The sequence below is a fragment of the Calypte anna genome, chromosome 12 (genome assembly GCF_003957555.1).
Source record: "Calypte anna isolate BGI_N300 chromosome 12, bCalAnn1_v1.p, whole genome shotgun sequence".
NCBI lineage: Eukaryota > Metazoa > Chordata > Aves > Apodiformes > Trochilidae > Calypte > Calypte anna.
Window position 1 is genome coordinate 11,706,425 of NC_044258.1, and position 19,672 is coordinate 11,726,096.

Below are 19,672 nucleotides of genomic sequence, written 5' to 3' on the forward strand. Positions count from 1 at the left end.
TTTCTCCCCACCCCTATGGCTTTCTATCTTACATTTGAACAGATACAGAAACAACAAGAAAGCTACAAAAATAAACAAACCAAATGCACAAACCAGTTTCTCAAGCTTTTCACATCCTCAGTTTAGTGACTGTTGTTGACTGATTCTAACTGAAGTGAATTACAAAAGAAATTACAAATGTTATAAATACTTTTGCATTTCCTATTGCAGTGAAATATTCTTGCACCTACAGGAGGGATCAGCAGAATGGCTTAGAAACTAGAAATACTGAGCAGCTGTGGGGAGGGGATACTGAAACAACTGTAGAGATGATGTTTTTGTGGGCTCTGATGCTAACGATTTTCTTTTTCCTATAAACGCCAAACTTGCAAATGTAATGTTCTCTTCCCCTCTCTCCCCAACCCTTTGGCTATCACCCTCAATGGAAGCAATTGTTTGGTTGGTTTTGCATTGTTAGAACTGTGTGTTTGCACTGAATGCTGCAATGCAATGATGTTGGTAGTAACAGTCTTTCCATCTCTCCCTTTAGGTTTGGATAGATGCAGGGACACAAATCTTCTTCTCATATGCAATCTGCTTAGGAGCAATGACTTCCCTGGGGAGCTACAACAAGTACAAATACAACTGCTATAGGCAAGTTTCCATCCAAGGGGGTTTAGTGTTTTAGCTAAATGATGTAAATAAAGTAGGGACAATGGGTTAATTTTTTTTTTAATTAACTTGCTCCATGACATATGTGTGACTTAGGGACTGTTTGCTGCTGGGATGCCTGAACAGTGGTACCAGTTTTGTGTCTGGCTTCGCAATTTTTTCCGTCCTGGGCTTCATGGCACAAGAGCAAGGGGTGAACATTGCTGATGTGGCAGAGTCAGGTACGATGGTGTTGGTGGCAGTGGTGGTGGGCACTGCCGCCTAGTGTGTGAGCAAAGTTCTGCAGACTCGAGCAGCTAACATCTGAGCAATACAAACAGAACAAGATTTCCCATAATCTCCAGAAAAATAAGCACAGTGTTGGTTCGGGCTTCCATCTAGAGCAGTGAGAGCTGGCCGGGGTTGTGGTGTTTACTCTGTCTTGATTAACAGGGCAGAGAACACAGTTCCTAGAGTGTACTAATCCATTTGAGTTGAGATTAGAGTTAAAATAATCACACCATTATCCAGGATCCAGAATGTCATTTATTCAAAAATTTATTCCGTCCTTTTCAGACTACTTTTATTTTCATTCAAATGCAAATAGCCAGTGTTTATGTATTTTTCGTAGCTTATTTTTGCTTGCTCACAGCAGAGTGCTGCAGTGGGAGCATTATCTTGGCCTTTTGAAGGGACATACACACACAGATTCCTAGGACCCACTGAAAAGCAAGCAAAGTTGGAGGATTCCATCTCCTGGGTTCTGTGGACCATTTCATCCACAAAAACTCAAGTTGTTGCAATCCTGCATTTATCCTTTGTAGCTTCAGGGTGAGGTTGACAGAGCTGTGAGAAGTCCTTTTTGAAACTGAATGTACACTTAAGATTCCTCCCTTAGTTCAGAAATGTTCTTCCTGTGAACTTTTAGCTATGCACATGCAGCTGAAAGAGGGCTAAATCCTCATAGCATGTGAATGTATCCCAGACAAAATAGGAGACATTTTTTACTCTGTGCATGTCATGTCCACAAAGGGAGGTGTTTTCACATGGAAAACACTTAGTTCTATGTGTTTTCACATAGAACAGACAGATTAGATGGGAATTACTATTACAAAATAGTCAGGCCTCAACAGATGTGAGCCTTAGAGCTAATCAGAATCAAATGATAACAGTGTCACCTGAGTGCACTTCTAGCTTTTTTTCTGATTTTTTTTTTTTTTGAGCAATTTTAAGTCACCTACATAGTATTTGAAAGCTTTCCTCTGCAAACATGCTATTAAAAAAAAAAAGTCCATATATTTTCTAATCACATGGCTCTGGAAGTTAAGTTTTAAAGAAAAATGTCTCGTTTCACAAGGGCTAATGAAAAACTAATGACAGTGGCACTACTGGATTCTTAGTTAGAAATTGGCAAACTGCTCACAAGTGCAATTAGTTAACAGTCTTGACCATAATGCTTATTTTGGTTGGGAATTGATTGCTTTGTTTGAAAACAGGAAGCAAGGGAATAATACTATTGAATGAATCATAAGTAGCCCCCCCTTTTTTTTAATATGTAGGTGGATCAGTTCCAAGAGTAGCATTTTAAAGTATTTCCATGTTAGCTTTTAATCTGGTCAATATTTATACTAAATTTTATTATTAAATCTCTGATAAACAGGCAGTTATATTCCTGTTGCTTGACATTTTTAGAATTAAACAGTTCTGTTGTAAGATTGGACTGCTATGTTTTAATACAAATTAACTGACAGATTTAGCGTTTATATAGCATTTTTTTGACAACCCAAAAAGCATTTTTTTAAAGGAGGGATTTTATAGCTCATTATAGGAACAATGAGGACACTAATGAGCTTTCAATTTCTTGCATATTTTGTTGTCAATTCCTTCAAGTTTTCTGTGGGTTTTTTTAACTCAGCCCTAGTCACTAGTGGCCAGAGATTGCGACTGTCACTGGCTGATCTTTGGCTAAGTCAATTTTTTTTTTTAATAAGACATTTTTACATGACAGTAAACATTATCAAAATTATCCAAACCACTCCCCATGGGTTTTCTTGCTGCCTTTCTTGGCAGAAACCAAATGAAGAGCCACTAGAGACTGCTTGGTCCCCCTTGGTGGAGCATGCCAGGACCTGCACGTGGCCGTGGGGGAAGCTCTTGCTGCTGCTGTTACCCCACTGCTGACTTCTCAGCACAGAGAAGCAGCAGTGCAGCAGGCACTTAAGCCTCTTTTTTTGGCTTTGCCTTTTTCGGTTGCTTGTAATTCGAGGTCAGAACCACGCCTCTGGGTCAGGAAAAAGGTGAGCAGAGGCACTGCTGCTTGGCTGTAGCTCTGGAAAGAGGACTTTGTCCACAGAGCCAGGACCTCCTGTTCCCCCCCATCTCTGCCCAGTCAGTTAAATCCCTCCTGCCCTATGCGTGACACCATTTGTTCCCTTGTTTGCCCTCCTGTAAGGGAGGAAAACATCAACAAATTTGTTGACAGCAGACTCTCATGGCCAAATTCTTTACTGCTGCCAAATTCAGCCTCAGTGCAATGTGACCAGGACACACTTGTCAATGAGGGGCTGCTTCCTCTTGGAGCACTCGTCAAGCTGCTGGCCTTCACTGGCTTTAACAGGTTTAATAGTTAAACTAGTCTCCTCTGACTTCTCAGTGAAAGCATAAATAGCACTTGCTATTTTTCAGAAATTCTTTGAAAGGGAACAAGGAAAGCAATGGAGGCTCAACAAAGCCATAGTGAGGTCTGTCTAATCTGTGCTGCATCTGTTTGGCTGGAAGAAATACTTTACCACTCGTGCAATTTATGGCAGTGTTAAAACAGCACAAGAATTGCCTTTTTAAAAAAAAAAAAAAGAAACAAAACATTTGCAAACAAATTCAGATTAAGCAGTCCTAAATATAGTGCCTTGGGTTTCCTAATGCCTGCCCAGGCTCTGCTTCCACAGCTCTCTCCAGCCATGCCCCCAGCACTTCCCCAGCTAAGGGCCAGCGAGTCGGCTGGGATTGTGGCAATCCTAATTAGCTCTTAATAGCAGCCACAAGTGCCTCACTTTTGCAAAACACCCTTCAGAGCAACACAGTTCCAAATTAAAGACCATTTTTAGATTATTTACGTTCAGTTGAGGGGATGCCAGGAACATTTTCTTTCACATGGACATTTATATTTCAACACTTAGTTTCAAAGGAAAATTAGAGCTAGCACAAGGCTTAGGGCAGTTGGTAGAAGGCTATATCATAGTGCAAGGGCAGTTTCACTAGCCAAAGCATACAGAATTGCAGCAGTTTTTGAGGAGAGCAGTGTTACATCTGTCTCATCTGTTGCACAGATCAGCTGCAAATGCCTTGTGGTAGCAGTTCTCCCTCAGAGAGGAGCTGCTGCATCCACTGAATTAGGGGCGGAAAAAAAAGCTCCCCAAAATTTGAGGCCTTCACCAATTTTTTGGTATCTTCTGCCTTATCAAATCTTAGTTGTGTTTCATTTTAAATAAAATTAGTTGCTCAATTGTTGACTAATTTGTATTTATTTCTGTTCAAATATCTTAAGTGACTAAAGTTTTCTTTAGTTTTAAAAAGGTCTTTTTTTTTTTACCTCTTTTTCTTGTTTCTTTTTCCATCTTTCTTGTTGGAAAGGAAAAGTGGGAGGTAGGAAGAGCAGTGTTAGAGATTTTTCTGTACAGCTCAGAGATAAGATTTCTGTCCCAGCACCTTAAAAAAAAAAGTTCCTATTGAAAATTACCTGAATCCATTTCAAAATCCTGGAAAATTCTGGGTTTAGAGGCTCCTTAAAACAAAGAAGCAGAAGAGGCAGACGTTCCTGGCTTTTACCTGCATTTAGATCTACCCTCAAAAATTTTTGTCAGCTTCACCAAATTTATACAGCTACTTTGTGAGCCTGCCATAAATACTGGCTTCCCAGTGTTCCTCTTTCCCACTTGGAGAGGGCTCTTTCTCTCTTGACAAAAGCTCTCAGAAGCAATAGCTGGTAGCACCTGGCTCCAGGTGGGAGCCCCTTAGGAGGTGAGCATGGGAGAGCACTGCAGGTGCGCTCAGTGTGTGGGTACGAGCACGATGCTGCCTGATCCATGGCACAGACAAACCTCAGGCTAGTGATGAGCCCTTGCAGACCAGGTTTTGGTTCCAGAGCAGAGAAGCCAGGCCCTGCTGATCCTCCCAGGCTGCTGTAACCCCTCCTGCACTTGAGGCTGATGTTGGTGACATTCATTGTCACTGTGGCAGGTTGGATAGGGGCCAATGATGTGACAACACAGGGGAAGCGATTTTACACGAAGTGGTTTTACACACCAGCAATTCCTATCAGCAGAAGGTTTTTTTTTTTCAGGGACCATAGGTGATATTACTAGGAGTAGCCTAATCACTTCAGGGCAGCAGTGAGGGTTCGCAGAAGCAAAGGAGCAGACTCCTGGAGTGTAAACCCCACTCTAGAAATGTCATGCTGGGTTTGGAGGCTGCACAGAGAGGGAGGCAGTGGTTGCATTAGGAAAAATCCCAGGGAGCGTTTGGGGCAGAGTCCCTTTCTTGCATGCAAAAGAGTTTCATCATCATCATCATTTCATCGTGACCATGTGGGCTAGCAATGGGATTCTGCCATTCCCCTGGGTCACCCCTCCTCCCCCTGCCCCAGTACTGTCCTGTGTCTGCGGGCAGGTGTAGGCCCACCTCCATTATTGGCATGTTTGAGACAGATGTTAAAAGTGGTGATCTGTTAGCAATGGCCTCGGGGGGTTGCCTGTGGTTTCTGCTGTAGTCATGCGTGCTTCGATTTCAGATAAAAGAGCCAAACTGTTTCACTTCTGGTATTTCCAGCCGCGTTTGGATTTATCTGAACGGAACCAGGCATTCCTGCATTTGAGTATAGCTACCTTTACCAAGGAGCTGGTACTTACTATTTCTCTTCCCTTCCCTTCCCCCTTTCCTATTTTCTCTTTCTCTAGGTCCAGGCCTGGCTTTCATTGCCTACCCAAAAGCTGTGTCCATGATGCCACTGCCCACCTTTTGGGCAATCCTTTTTTTTATTATGCTTCTGTTGCTTGGACTGGATAGCCAGGTTAGTACAATGGGTAAAAGATACAAGTCTTACTATCTCAGTGCTACTGACTGAGAAAAGCTGGTTTTGCATGAGTTAAGAAGACAATACCTCTAAATGCTGTTTTAGAAGAATTCATCTGGGTTGCTTTTTTAGTACAGTGTCTCCATTTGATGAATCTCTTGGTTGATTGTATGATGTTGCTCATTAAGTCTTTGTCATCAGGAGTTTGTGGAGTCCACAAGACCAGTACTCCCTAACCTGAACATTGGTCCCAATCTGGCCTAAATACTATGGTTTGGGTCACAGCACAATATTTTCCTGCTTTGGAGAAGAGCTTAATCATTTAAAAAGACATAAAAGGCTACAACGATGTGTTCCACAGAGGACTTTGTGCTATTATGATCACCTGCAGTGTTATATACCCAGCATAAAAACACTTTGTAAGAATTAGAAACTGCTAGGAATACAGGCTTTTATAGTTGTCAAGTGCCAAAAAGAAAAAAGCCACTGTGAGGCTCAAAAAGCACAAACTGTTTCCTACAATGTACCCAGAGTGGCTACATGAATAGCTGGCAGACAAGCCACAGACTTTCTGGTGGCTTTGGACTCAGAGGTGATAAGCAATGTGGGATCCTGTTGACTTTCACATAACCAGCACATATTCAGTACCCCTGAACAGGCCAAAAAACATCTCAGGTTTGAGTGCTACTAATTATATATCACATACTGCTATCAATTAGTGAGCATGAAAAAATCAAAAAGTTCAGTCCAAGTTAGGCTATTTTCCTCAGTAGTTGCTTTTAGGAATGTTGAGCTAAACACCTCAAAACAACCTGTAAATAATTTCTAGATAGTTCATTTACAAGGAAACACAGGTGACCAGGGATTATGCAGTAACTACACTTTCAAAATTACCAAAGTTTTCAAGGCAGCTTTCTGCACTCATGTGGAAACTCACTGAAGTTATTAAAATCCAGTTGGTAAGGATGAAATGTTCATTTACCCTAAATGTGAGGTGAGATCTGTAAATGGATTTTTACCCAGTTGTTTTGTACTTAATCTCTTACATTTTTGATATTTTGTTTGCCCTAACTTGCTCTTTATGGATTAATCTTTGAACTCTAGTGAAAAAATTTCGATCATTCCAAACTAAATATAAAAGTGCCCAATGCTGTGGTTCAGCAGCCCTGTGTTTATACAAATTGAAGGCTGTCTAGTAATTTAAAAAAATGTCCTTACTGCATAGAATGATCAAAACTAATTGGAATGCTTAATTTCTCTCCTACACCTCTCTGGGTTTTTGTTTGGTTTGGTTTGGTTTTAGTTTGTTTGTTTGTTTTGGGTTGTTGTTGTTTTTATTTTATTAATGCAGTCAAGCAGGTTTCTGGAATGCCAGAGCAGTTTTAAGATCAAATCAGCCCAAAGAAAAGGGTTGCTTTTGAAGAAAACCAGTTTCATGGAAATTAAAGTAACAAGACAGGAGGCAACAAAATCTGGTGGGGTGTTTGCAGGATGCTCATGGTCAAAGAGTTGTAGAGTTGTTGGGCACTTCTGGGCACTGTAAGACCAATATAGATACTGGGTAGGAAAAAGCAACTTTTCTTGAAAATAAACTATTCCATAGACTCCCTTTGGTAACTCATTAGTTATAAGATGATGTATTATTGCTCCATTATTGCTGCAAAAGTACCCCAGAGCCTCAGTCAGAGGTACTCTGCTCACATCAGTCAAGAAGTGCTGCTATTTCACATCAAAGTCTGCTTTCCCTTGGCTGAATTTTCACTAGTGAACCAAACAGTAGAATTATATCCTGTTGTGGAATTAGCCAAATTACTGTGTGTGAGGTTTTCTGGCACATCATAAAAAAAAAAAGGCTGAGAGCTACTCTCCCTAGCTTAGGCTTTTTGGAGTATTTTCTCCCTGCCTCTTTTCTAGCATACGTCATGTATTCATCTGGAACAGCTACAACATAAAAGCTACAAAAGTGCCTTCCTGTCATCAAATTAAGTTCCTTTATCCTCACAGCTTGCTTTACAGAGCCCCTTTGGTACTTTGGAAGGCTGCTAGGAAATGAACAGCAATTCTGAAAGCGTGTTCTAACATGAAAACTACCCCCACACTTCATCTCTGAGCTACAGTGGAATAGCTTCTAATTTATTTAATCAAAGCAACGTTTTGCCACAGAGTGCAGTTAGGGTGGTGCTGTAGAATGTTTGTCCAAGTATGAGCCCAGATAAAATGCATGATGGGTAACTTGCAAGTCACGTTTCTTTGTTGTTGTTTTTTTTTTCCCTTCAGTTTGTTGAAGTTGAAGGACAGATCACGTCATTAGTTGATCTGCACCCATCCTTCCTAAGGAAGGGTTACCGACGGGAAATCTTCATCGCTATAGTATGTTTCCTTAGCTATCTTCTGGGACTAACTATGGTGACTGAGGTAAGTAGCACTTGTGCAGGAAATTGCCTTCTTTTTAATCTGGTTTTTAGACCAATTTTAGCCATGAATGATACCGCACAGAACTAACCACACAAAGGAGCAGAGCTCTTTAGATGGACAGGGCATCTTTCATCCCTAGATCTGAAAGCATTCTGAATGGAAGGTTATACATTCCTGCCTTTTCAGTCAGAGGAACAGAGAAATGAAATCTCATTAAATTCAATCTGATCTCAGGTACTAATCAACATGAGTATGAATATTAACAGAGAACCTTCAGCAGAGATAATCCATCCAGTGCATGCAGGGAAAGAGATTTTTATCTTGGTTACACAGATTTGAATCAATTAAATACTCCTGGATTTGTTCTAGTGTCAACAAGATGGGAATATTTTCCAGTGGCTGCACTGTTGTGATATTTATCTCCAAAATAAAATCCAACCCAGATTTTTAAAACAACTGGAAGAGCATGATTGTGGGAGTTAAAATATTACCTGTAACAGAGGTGCCTAACAAGCACAGTTTTTCAAGTAAAATTGCAGGTATATACAGGTCAGTGATATGAGCGCAAAGATCATAGTATAAATAGGAAGTTAGAAAGAAAAAAATAAACAACCTTCCACTCAATTCATAAATGAAGACTCTCCTGTTGAATTGACTTCTATTTCTAGTATTTCAGAAGTGCAAAAGTTAGGAGGTGACCTGTTATTTCTTTACATCATTTGTTTCTATAAATGCCCATCCTAAAATACTTTTAAGAAGGAAAGATTTAAGTGTCTCAGGAGATTATACTAAGTGGCTTAACTTTGTTTAATCATTGCCTTGTTTGGAATGCTTCCTGTAGTAAACATGCATATTCCCTGGGGAAGATAATTGCAAATATTTACCTTCCATACTTGCTTGATATTTCTTCTTGTTAGACAGCAATAATTAAGATATGTCAGTAGATGTTACTGGGAGCTGGGCCTGCAGTATTCAGGGTCTTTTTTCCTGTTGGATCCTAATCTGCTGTCTCTCTCTTTTACAGGGTGGCATGTATGTTTTTCAACTCTTTGACTACTATGCAGCTAGTGGTGTATGCCTTTTGTGGGTTGCATTCTTTGAATGTATTGCTGTAGCCTGGGTTTATGGTAAGTGAGAATCCTTTTATCTGATACCTTTTGATGAGTCAGTGGCAATTTTGCGAGCCAAACATTTGAGCCTCAGCCACTTCAGAATCTTCTTCCCAGCAACAGATACATGCCATTAATACACATTTGCAGTGACATCTTGGAGGCAAATTTGCATCTGGGATGAAGCCAACCTCTGGTGTTTTTCCACACAAAAATTAGTATTTTTCCATTGCTAATTAATAAAGGCACAATTAAGCATTTACATGCGTTAAGTTTAGAGATGAGGGTTGAAGGTTTGGCCAGCCATGAAGATTTCTGTTTGTCTCTCAGAAAATTTCCTTTCAGCGCTGCAAGGGGCAAGACAACCAGACAGGAAATACAAAAAGAAAGCTGTCAGAAAAGTGTATTCTGACTTGTTATTTTTAGGTAATGCTGAGCAGTAAGGCCTGACAGTAGCCTCCTTAGCTGCCTCAGACAGTTGTTAAGGAGTGAGCAGAAAGCGTTTGCTCCTTTAGCAAATAATTTCCCTGTATCTTCATGTACTCCAGATCCTTAGGAAAGCAAAACAAACAAAGCCTTCATTTTGCATCAAATTTCTGTAGAAGCAGACTGTACTGTTTGCTGTCATGTCTTTCCCATGGAGATCCCTCTGGCAAGAGGAGTGTGAGTCAGGAGAGGAGTGGGCAGGGGGGATTAGCATTGCACTGCTGTAGCCAAGTAATGAGGGTTGTGTAGGATGAGAGAGCCCCCCAACTTTTGAGCTGCTCAAGGAGAAAATAATCTTGAACTTCAAAGTCGTGGGAAGCATTTGAGCAATACATCTGACACCCTCATCTTCCCTTTTAAATACCCCTTCAGGGAGCTGGGAAAGCAGCTGTAATCCCACAGTCCTTCTCTATGCTCGGTTCTGATGAATGTGCTCACTGTCCCTTATAGGCGCTGATAATATTTATGATGCCATTGAGGATATGATTGGATACAGACCTGGTCCCTGGATGAAATGGAGCTGGATTGTGATCACACCAGTTCTTTGCGTGGTGAGTTCTTTTAAAAATTTCCACATGGCAGCTCCAAGCCGCCTCTCACTGCTTCTCTTCAAGTGAAAGCTGTTGCATTCAGAGACCAATTTACAAAGACATGCTGGAGGCCTGAGCATAGCCCTCAAAGACATTATCTTCCCAAATGTTAGCTGTTAATGTGACAGCTCTCTGCTGTGCCTGGGCAAATTACAGTTGGCTACATCTGAGCGGATTTTTCTTAGGAATGGCATTTGTGACACAGAAAACTCACTCTCCAAAGAACGGTCCCTACTTTAAGTGAAAGGACTACTAGGCCATTTTATCAAGAAGACTTGAGTAGTCTCAGGCAGGCAGTTAGCTTGAATTATTTCTTTTGCTGCATAACAGGAAGCTCTGTGAAGGAACAAGTCTTTGAGACCTGAAAAAGAACAGGCAACATCCTGCAGCACCATCACTTAACACCCTATTGTCAAGCAACATTTTACCTATAAGCAGAGGCAGACACTATTTCAATAATTTAAATGGAAAAACAATTCCCCCATTGGTTTAAGATCATATGATATCAACTGGCTCTGCGTTTCACTGCCTATCTTCCTTAGAGTCCCTAGTAGCACCAGAGCCCTACTGCTTTTAGTGTCTGTTGAGCCTCACTTTGTTTTCCTTTCTCATCCACAGGGGTGCTTTATCTTTTCTTTAGCCAAGTACAAACCACTGACCTACAACAAGGTCTACACATACCCAGACTGGGCAATTGGTCTGGGCTGGGTTCTTGCCCTTTCCTCCATGATCTGCATCCCTATGGTGATGGTCATCCGCATCATACAGTCAGATGGGTCACTCATTGAGGTAAGAGCAACCAGTTGTCTTTCTTGAGGGGAAAGAGAGCTTTAACTTGCTGTGTTTTGTACCAAATAAGCACAATGCTCAGAAAACTGCCACCTTGCCCAGTTAGGGCCCAAGCTGCAGTGAGTAGAAATAAAACTGTTCAAGATCTCATGTCCTTTGGGCAAACAGTAGAAACTCAACAAAGACGAAGCCTTCTGTCCTCAAACACCATGTGATTTTACTTGCAATCCCAGTTGTTTAGTTTCTAGCTTGGGAAACCACTGCCTCATGTACAGACAAGCTCTCAGGACTGGGATGCTTCCAAGTGCCAAGACAGACACAGACAGACAGGCCTGGTTCAGCCCTGACTATCTAAGAACTCATTCAATTTCAGGGAAATTAAGATCCACCTGTGGATTGTGTGACTCTCAGGCATGGTCTTCACTCTGAGGGACTGAATAAAACTCTGCCCCTCCTGCAAATGGGCTTCAGTTTTTAGTTTTTTTATTTATGGGAGGTTTTTTTCATGGTGAATCAAATCAAAACACTGGATCCAGACTACACTAACCTTTGCGAAACCTTGGGTTGGATTCTGACTTGCCAGTGGAGATTGTCCCAGATTTGGATTTGGAGGCAATCTCTTGCAGTTTGCAGCTCATCACAAGTTCTTCTGGTTTGTTTTTCTTGCAGAGGGAAGCTTTTAGAGACTGAGCAAGCACAAAACTTCATAATTCTCTTCTAAGGTTTTTTTATTAGTTTTGGTTTTGCCTAATAAGACAGTCTTAAAAGCAGTCTGGGATATTTGTGGAGGAGAAAGTGGGTCACTTAGGGAAAAAAGAGAATAGAATAATAATTTTTTAAAACCGCCTCCAAGAGCACAAGCATTTGCATTTGTTTTCCTCCAAGTGTTAATGGTCTTTTTCAGCTCTGGCCAGAGCATTTTCATGAGCATTTATTTTCCTGCCTACATTGTCACCATCTATTGAGAGACTAGTCTAAAAGTAGCCAAAACACTCCTCAAAGACCATGTTAGGAAAGGAAAGAGAGTAAACACTGGTCAGATGCCATTTAGTTCTTCCTTTGTGAACTGAGATGTAGGAGAGAAGTTGCCACTTGGCAATGAACAGCTGGGCTAAAAGGCAGAATTGTTTCTAAATGAAGAAGGAGAACACACGTAATCTGAGCAGCAGCTGCAGTTCTGAAGGCCCAGTGTGCAGGATGCTGGAGAATGCTGTGAATGCCCTCCCGTGGCTCATTGGCCTGCCTCAAGTCAGCCTCTGCCACTGAGCAAAAGTTGAAGGCAGTGGTCCACAGGCCAGGTGCCCACATCCTTGCAGAGCTCTGTGGCAAACACAAGTCTCTGGTGGCCACCATCCCCATCTTTGCATTGCCGTGTCTTCCATCTTGTCCATGGAGATGCAGGGGCCACTTGTCTTCTCACCTTTTCTTTTTTTTTTCTCTTTTTCAGAGGATAAAAGCTGTGGCTGCCCCCAAGGAAGTGAATCGGTGGTCCAAAGAAACAGAGAGTGGCACCCCCTTCTGCCCCAATGGAACTTCAAATGGTGGATTGATCAAGCCAACTCATATCATTGTGGAAACCATGATGTGAGCTCTCTCTGTGAGAGGATAAACCTGCTTTAACTGCCGTTTACTAACCATAGATTCTCATAGGACCAGGTTTACAGAGCTTTATATTTGCACTAGGATTTATTTTTATTTCTCACAGAGAAAGTTATTTTTTGTGTGTGTTTTGTTTTGTTGTTTTTTTTTTTTAATATTTTGTAAGGTAATCACTGCAGATGTCTCTCTGTAGAGGGAGAGCTTTCATATCAGACTAGACATATTACAGGAATTTACTATTATTGGGTTTTTTAAATATATATATATCTTTATCTCTAAATATTATACACCTTACCACTTGAATTGATTGTCTTGCCAGCAATATATTCAAGTTTCAGAAAGCAATTTTAGGTGCTGGTGTGGTTGGGAGCAGGGTAACCTACAGAACACACAAAAGGAGATCTGTTGAGGGATGTGATTAAAAACAAAGACGCTGTTTCAAGAGAATTTTCAAAGGTGTAGTATTTCCACCCTCTGGTTCAGTTGTGGTAAATGACAGGCTTTGGGGTCACATTAGGGAAAGGGCACAGTTAGGTTTAGCTTAGTCCCTGAGTAATGATACAGCCAGGCAGCTGGAGCAGAGTTTGTGAGGAAGGCACAGAAGTTGAGTGTGAAAAGCCTTGTGGCTGTCCCTCCAAAGTGCTGGGACCATGTCACACAGATGAGAGGAGGACTTTAGGAAGATGTTTGCAGGATTAGACATGGTTCACTGGTTTTTTTCTTGTTTTGCTTTGGGTTTTGGGGTTTTTTTTTTGTAAGTTTTTTAATATTTTTCAGTCTTTTGGGGGTTTATTTACTTAAATGAAATATCTGCTGTTTGTGTGTGAGTGGGGAGCTTGTTTACCTGCTCCTGAGTTTTCCAGCAAAACTTATTTTAGTGTGGTGGCACTGGTGTAAACTTGAATTCTGCAGACTGGGAAGGCCACAGGGACAAGTAGCTGAGAGGTGAAAAGCAGCACCTGCCCTCTTGGGCCTTCAGATGTTCAGTTGCTTATTTGTTTCTGTGTTAATTATTGGACTTTGGTCTGGGGCAGAAAAAATAATCATTTTCGGACTCTGACCGTCCAAAGGTGAACACAAACCAGGTCATCCCCAACAGGAGGAACAAAGCCACTCACCTACACCTGGTATAACCAGTATTTGCAACAGACACCTTGTTAATAATAATAATACTAATGACGGTAATAATAACAGTCAGCAAACAGGTCCTTTTGACTTCTGTATCTCAAAAATGCTTTGCCAAGTTTGATATCCAGGATTTACTTTATTTATTTATTTTGATGGGGTAGGTTGCTGTTGCAGGAACAGACAAAAGGACTATGTCCCTTGTCACATGTTACTAAATAGCAGCAGTGGACCGAGGGCCCCCAGTCTCCTTGCCCATAATTGGGTTAAACTATAGGGGGGGGGTCTTTGGGGGGCTTATTTTTTGAGGGGTAGGATAGGGGGTGGAGGGTGGGCAGCATATTTATGAAGCTGATGAATCTTATCTACTAAAGAAACAGGGTTTTAGGATTTTAAGTTAAAGCAAAGGGAACATGAAACACTGAACTGTTCTGTCTTTGGTCAGCAGAAGTTGTCTACTGTTCAGGTTAGACTGGGGAGTGATGAGACACCACTACAAGGGGAGTGCAGGACTGGGGGTTCTGCTTTGTGTGGGCCAGGTAGATGGTTCCGAATTGCTCCCTGAAGACTGTCTAAAACAAGGGTAAAAGCTGTTTGGTTTTTTTGTTTTTTTTTTCTTTCAGGGTTTTTTTTTCTGTTTGGTTGAGGTTTTTTTAAATTTTTTTAATTTTTTTAAACTTCAGCAGGTTGTGCTGGGAACAGGTTCTCTGAAGAAATTAAGCTTTTTCCTGTGGGCATTGTATTAGAGGGAGAGGTTTTTTTTTTTTCTTAATATGATACCACAGTTAATCTATCCAAAGGTATTTAGAGGAAATAGTTGATAAAAGCAGAGTTCCTATCTGCTTTTTCTGCTCTCAGCTTAGTTTGTCAGGGCAGGGTTTGTCATTTAAACAGGAACATGTCCAGTTCTTAACATTCCTACACAGCAGTTTTGGGGTTTTTTTGTTTGTTTGAGGGTTTTGTCCCATGAGATAACTGGCTGTCCTGTGACAGAAATAGGGTAATTTAGAAGAGATGGACCAAAATAATTTAAAATAAAAATAAAAATAAAAAAGGAAAAAGAGGCTGCTTCTGTAGCTTTCAAAATCTTTCTAGCTTGACTTCTACACATTTTTACATTAGACAGGTGAGTTGCAGCAACAAACCAGCAGCCATGGAAGAATTGCCTTTGTTTTCCTTTTTCTTGTTGCTGTATTAGGAGCATTATAAACTTTTCTATAGCTAGAGATAGCAAACATCTAATGCCACCTGCTGGGCCAGTGGCAATAGCCATCCAGAGTTCACTGGAGAAATCTGTTGAGGCAGGTGTCATCTAATTGCCCAAAAGAAGCAAGTATGCATAGAACTAATTTATTTTTTTTTTAATTCGCCTTTAAGCATCAAAGGCAAGGAAATGTAATCAAAGATAACTCTCTTAGTAGACTCCAGCTTGGACCCTCATTTTTGAGCTACAGTTAGCATCTTCGCTTGCCTGGGCGAAGAGAGAGTAGTGGATTGGGGAGGGGGAGGGTGTCTAAATGAATGGTTTCTGTGAGTTCAGATGAAACAGTGATACTTTATTATTTTTAATTCTTTTTTAATATGTATATTGTCATACAACTGAGTTTGAGATAGAGTTTGCACTTTTGTGCTACAGAGCTGAGACAAACTTTAGTTAGGGGAAAAAAAAGTGGTTTGGCTACCTGTCTCCAGCCAGTCAGCTGGGCATTGAGCCATCTCCCACATTGGGGAGAATGTCTTTGTGTGAAGAACCAGAGGGCTAATGCTACACCTTTCAAAGTCCAACTGCTAGAGAACTAAAGCCCAGCCCCATTTTGATATAAACTGTGCCATTCAAATCAGTCGCTTCCATGTACCAAGTGAAAATGTCTCATATGCAACAACCTCACTGAAGCGTCAACTCCTCTGGCAACTCCTCTGGCCCCACTGTGCTCTTGAGCATGACTGCAAGGGAGGGCTGGAACTCATAAAGAGCTAAGAAATTATTGTTTCTGGAAAACAGTTCTTCTCTTCCCTCCCCTTCGAAAAGAAAAAAAAAAAAAAAATCTTCTTGGTTTATCTTCTGGGGTTTGAGTTCCAATGAGCACACTCACGTTTTTACAGTTTTGTTTTTTTCCTAACACCTTTGTTATCAGATTTCTGAACTTTTATTGGTGATGAATTTGCATTTCAACATGATCTGCTGCCAAATTTATTAAAAAATAATTTTTTAAAAAAGTCTGTGTTTTCTACCTATTTCTGACTGCAAATACAACTGGCTTTTTCCACCGATACGACTTTTTTTAACAGTGGTACTGTATTTTACTTGTTTTATGTAAGTGAGGAACTCTGTATTAAACTATCATGACTAGTCATAGATGAACTGGTTTGGATCCAGGGAAAGTTAATGCAGTTTTTCCATGAGATCTTTAGGACAAGATCCCTGCGTTAGAAACCAGAATAAAACAAGACAAAACCAACACATTTTCATATTTCATGTACTCTTGTGTTCATGGATTCTTCTGGGCTTGAAAATAGCAGGTTTTCAGCAGTGTTTATTTCCATCTGAACTGAAATCAAGAGATACTAGAAATATAAGGGGGAACGTTTACCCCACAAGATTCTCTGACCTGTTTCTTATTTTTCGGGATTTTCCAAACTTTTTCGGTTCACCTGTCACTAGTTATGATCTCACTGAATGGGCATCTATTGTAAGGGACTCTACCATTAGTTGGTATTTCGGTATTTAAACAATATGATTTCATAAATAGAACTGGTTTTTACTGTTGTTACTGTTCTCATTTACCTTCTCAGCTGTAGCTTTCCTTTTCATTTGGTCCAAACAGATCAACAAGCTTAGAAAAGTCCTCTTGATAGTGTTAAGATAGTAGGTCCACAATGGATTTGTTCTTGTGTTTGTAAATGAAAATACAACAGCTGAGCAGCTGTATTTGCCATGTGGAACAACACTGGTGGTCACCCTGCAGCAACAACAGCAGTGCAGCTCCTGGAGTGGAGAAGAGTTAGAAATGGACTGCTGAAAGAGCACAGCAAAACTGATTTTCACTGCTGTTCTTAAAGAGAGGAGGAAAAGAAGAAAAAATTTTTAAAAGTGCAGCCTTATGATTTCTGTAACACCAAAAAAAGCCCCTGCAACCATCAACAGAGCCTTTAATGTCACAATCAGGATCCCACCCTCTGCAGCCATGTCGGGTCCTGTGTGCATCCTCCTTTCTCCTGGTTCTTTTCTCTGTCTCAGCCTTAGGCAGCTCAAGTAGATCTGAAGACACATGGACATTTCCATTTGATAGGCCTTTGACAAGTCTCCTCCCAGGCTGCTTTCATTTGCTAAGGAGACTTACAGTTTCATTGAGGTTGTGCTTACCACACTTGGGTTCAAAGCTCCCACCTGTCACATCAATGGCAAAACTCTATCCATGGGAGAAGAATTTGAACATTTTAAAATAACTGACTATTAGCTTCCACGTCTTGTGGTCACTGCAGGATCACTCACGGAGGCGTAATGTATATAAAAATGTTAAATAAGCTGTGTATTGACTGGAGTGGACAAGTTAGTTAAGCAGCTCAAGTACACTTGGAAGAAAGATGACTCTGACATCATTTCCAGGAGATTCAATGGAAGTTGCTAACTTTCAGTAAAAAAAAAAAATAAATAAATGAATTTGTGTTTAAGTAGACTAGTAGATGAAATCTTTTACCCTCATATGCACACACACAAGGGGGGATGTTGCTTCTATGTGTAGCTTGCAAATCCTGTGTGTAAGTCTTGCAGAGCTGTTTAGGATGAGGTCTCAGACATTGTAGGCAGCACTTGCCTGCAAAGAGCCAACCTGTCAGGTTGTCTAGATGGCCTTTCCTACATTGGGGGTGGTGGAAGAGGGAAGGCAATGACAAAATCCAAGACAGTGGCTCCTCCAAGGAAGCCTTGAAAATTTTCCTGGCTCCTTGAAAGCACCACATGGCTCCTGGAGTGGGAGGTTGATTGTGGTGGGCTTCAGGCCTTGTTTTCTCCAAAAATCAGCATCCAAAGCCTTGTGGTTAGGTTTGATGTGTAGTTGTGTAGTTGTGTATTTGCATGAGCCAAGGTAAGGATCTGTAAGATCCCAGTAGCTTGTTTGTTTCTTGTATTCAAAGATAAGCTTGAGAAAGAAAGTGTTCAGTTGCTTCAGTAACACTTGACACTTAAGAAACCCATGAACCAGTGCGAAAAGAAGCTCTCTGAGATCCATACTTTGGCCACAAAAATTTTCTATTGGTACCAATGGTCAACGTAAATTTACTGGAAAGCAGCTTCCAGCACAACCAGCAGTAACCCCAGCTGGAAAACTGCCTGTTCCACCTCTACATGCTCCACCAGATCCTGGCTTTTTTTTTTTTTTTCCTTCCCAAAATAAGCCTGCAAATGGACAATGCTGTTCTGCCCTGAAAAAAATTAAAAACTAAAATTCTGAATTTGTTTGTTTCTATTAAAAAAATAAGCAGAAAGGTAACAGTGGGGTTGTGTGATTTTTTTTCCAACTGTTGGTGTGAACCAGTGTTTTCAATTCAGCTGTGTCCTCAAACAAGGACAGAAAAAGCTTTAGATGTCATTTGGAAAAAAAAATATTAAAAATCAAAATTTTGCAGGTTGAAAACTTTAAGAAAACAAATCAGTCCCCCCATCCCCATCATAGGTGGAAACTTCAGTGACAGCTTGCAGCTGGGAAAGAGCCTAACCCTGCAGGTAGTGCTGGGCTACTGAACAGAATCACAGAGAGGAGCTTTTTTGTTCCTCTGTTCTGTGCTAATTTGATATAATCAGTAAAATTGACAGAATTTAATCACCACAAGCTTTATACAGCCCTGACCTTTAGAAGTAAAGCAAATTAAAAATGTTTTGTTTAAAGGGGCAAGTTTCTGGGGGCTTCCTCCCCATGGTTTGGCTCTTTGGTGCACTGTGGGGCATCACTGCTCACTTTCCTACTTGCAGCAGAGGGAAACCATGGCCCAACTTGAAAAAATCAGAAGAAATAATGGGGAAAAACATAGTAAAAAAAAAAAAATAAAAAAAAAAAAAAAGTGAAACTTGATTATGCTAAGGAGCTGTGCATGTGTGCTTTTGTGTGCGTGCGTATGCGGGGAAGGCTCTGGTTCTGTGGCATAGTACCTGTTAGCATGATACTTACTGTTTCTGAATCTATCTGCTTCTGCAGTTGAGATGTTAAAAAGACTTTTTTCAATATATTAAGAAAAAAATAATTAAAAAAAATATGAGAACAGTGGCAAAATCATGTTGAGAGGCTGAAAAAAAAAAAAAAAAAAAAAAAAACCAGAAAAAACCTAAACAACACAAACCAAAACCAAACCAACTCACCTCCCGAAGGGCAAGTTGAGCTAATTTGTCATCTGCTCCTGTCCTGGAAGCCAGCGCCAGTCTCTCAGCATTGCAGCATCCCAGTACTGTTCTGAAGTGCTTGTTATTCAATAGGATGTTTTTCTCCAGTGTAATGTTGTGATTGTTACCTGATAACATTGCCAGGGACTTCACTTTTAAGAGGTGGTCCATCTTGTTTGATGTATTTGGCTAAAAACAGTGGTGTTTTTTAATTATTATTTAAATTTCTAGCAACTGTGACTACAGTAATGTGATGAGTAGCACATACAGCAAGGAGGTGATGTCAATGGAGGCCTCCTTAAAAATGTCATCTGACCTTTTTTTTAAAAAAAAAACAACTTTAAAATATTTTTAAAACATTTTAAAACATTTTTTTGTGTGTTCCAAAATGGAATATTTGTATTTGAAAAAAAATTCTGGAGTATAATTTAATCCTAGAAACTCTAGCCTTTGTGTATATGGTAAATGTTTGTACTTTGCAGTTTCT

The 19,672-nt window shown here is 40.5% G+C and overlaps 1 protein-coding gene across 5 annotated transcripts in view; it reads left to right on the forward strand.

Annotated features, from left to right (window-relative positions):
* SLC6A6 (solute carrier family 6 member 6) overlaps positions 1-19,119 on the forward strand; it is a 55,684-nt gene extending 36,565 nt beyond the window's left edge. For 4 of the 5 annotated variants that reach the window (XM_030458281.1, XM_030458282.1, XM_030458280.1 and 1 more), the window contains 8 exons: positions 530-633; positions 748-872; positions 5,583-5,695; positions 7,976-8,113; positions 9,138-9,240; positions 10,159-10,259; positions 10,917-11,087; positions 12,535-19,119. In XM_030458281.1, the coding sequence (XP_030314141.1) occupies positions 530-633; positions 748-872; positions 5,583-5,695; positions 7,976-8,113; positions 9,138-9,240; positions 10,159-10,259; positions 10,917-11,087; positions 12,535-12,675 (996 nt within the window). In that variant the 3' untranslated portion in view covers positions 12,676-19,119. The remainder of the gene's footprint in view (positions 1-529; positions 634-747; positions 873-5,582; positions 5,696-7,975; positions 8,114-9,137; positions 9,241-10,158; positions 10,260-10,916; positions 11,088-12,534) is intronic. The other variant, XM_030458284.1, reaches the window with a different exon arrangement.
* Positions 19,120-19,672: the final 553 nt, after the last annotated feature.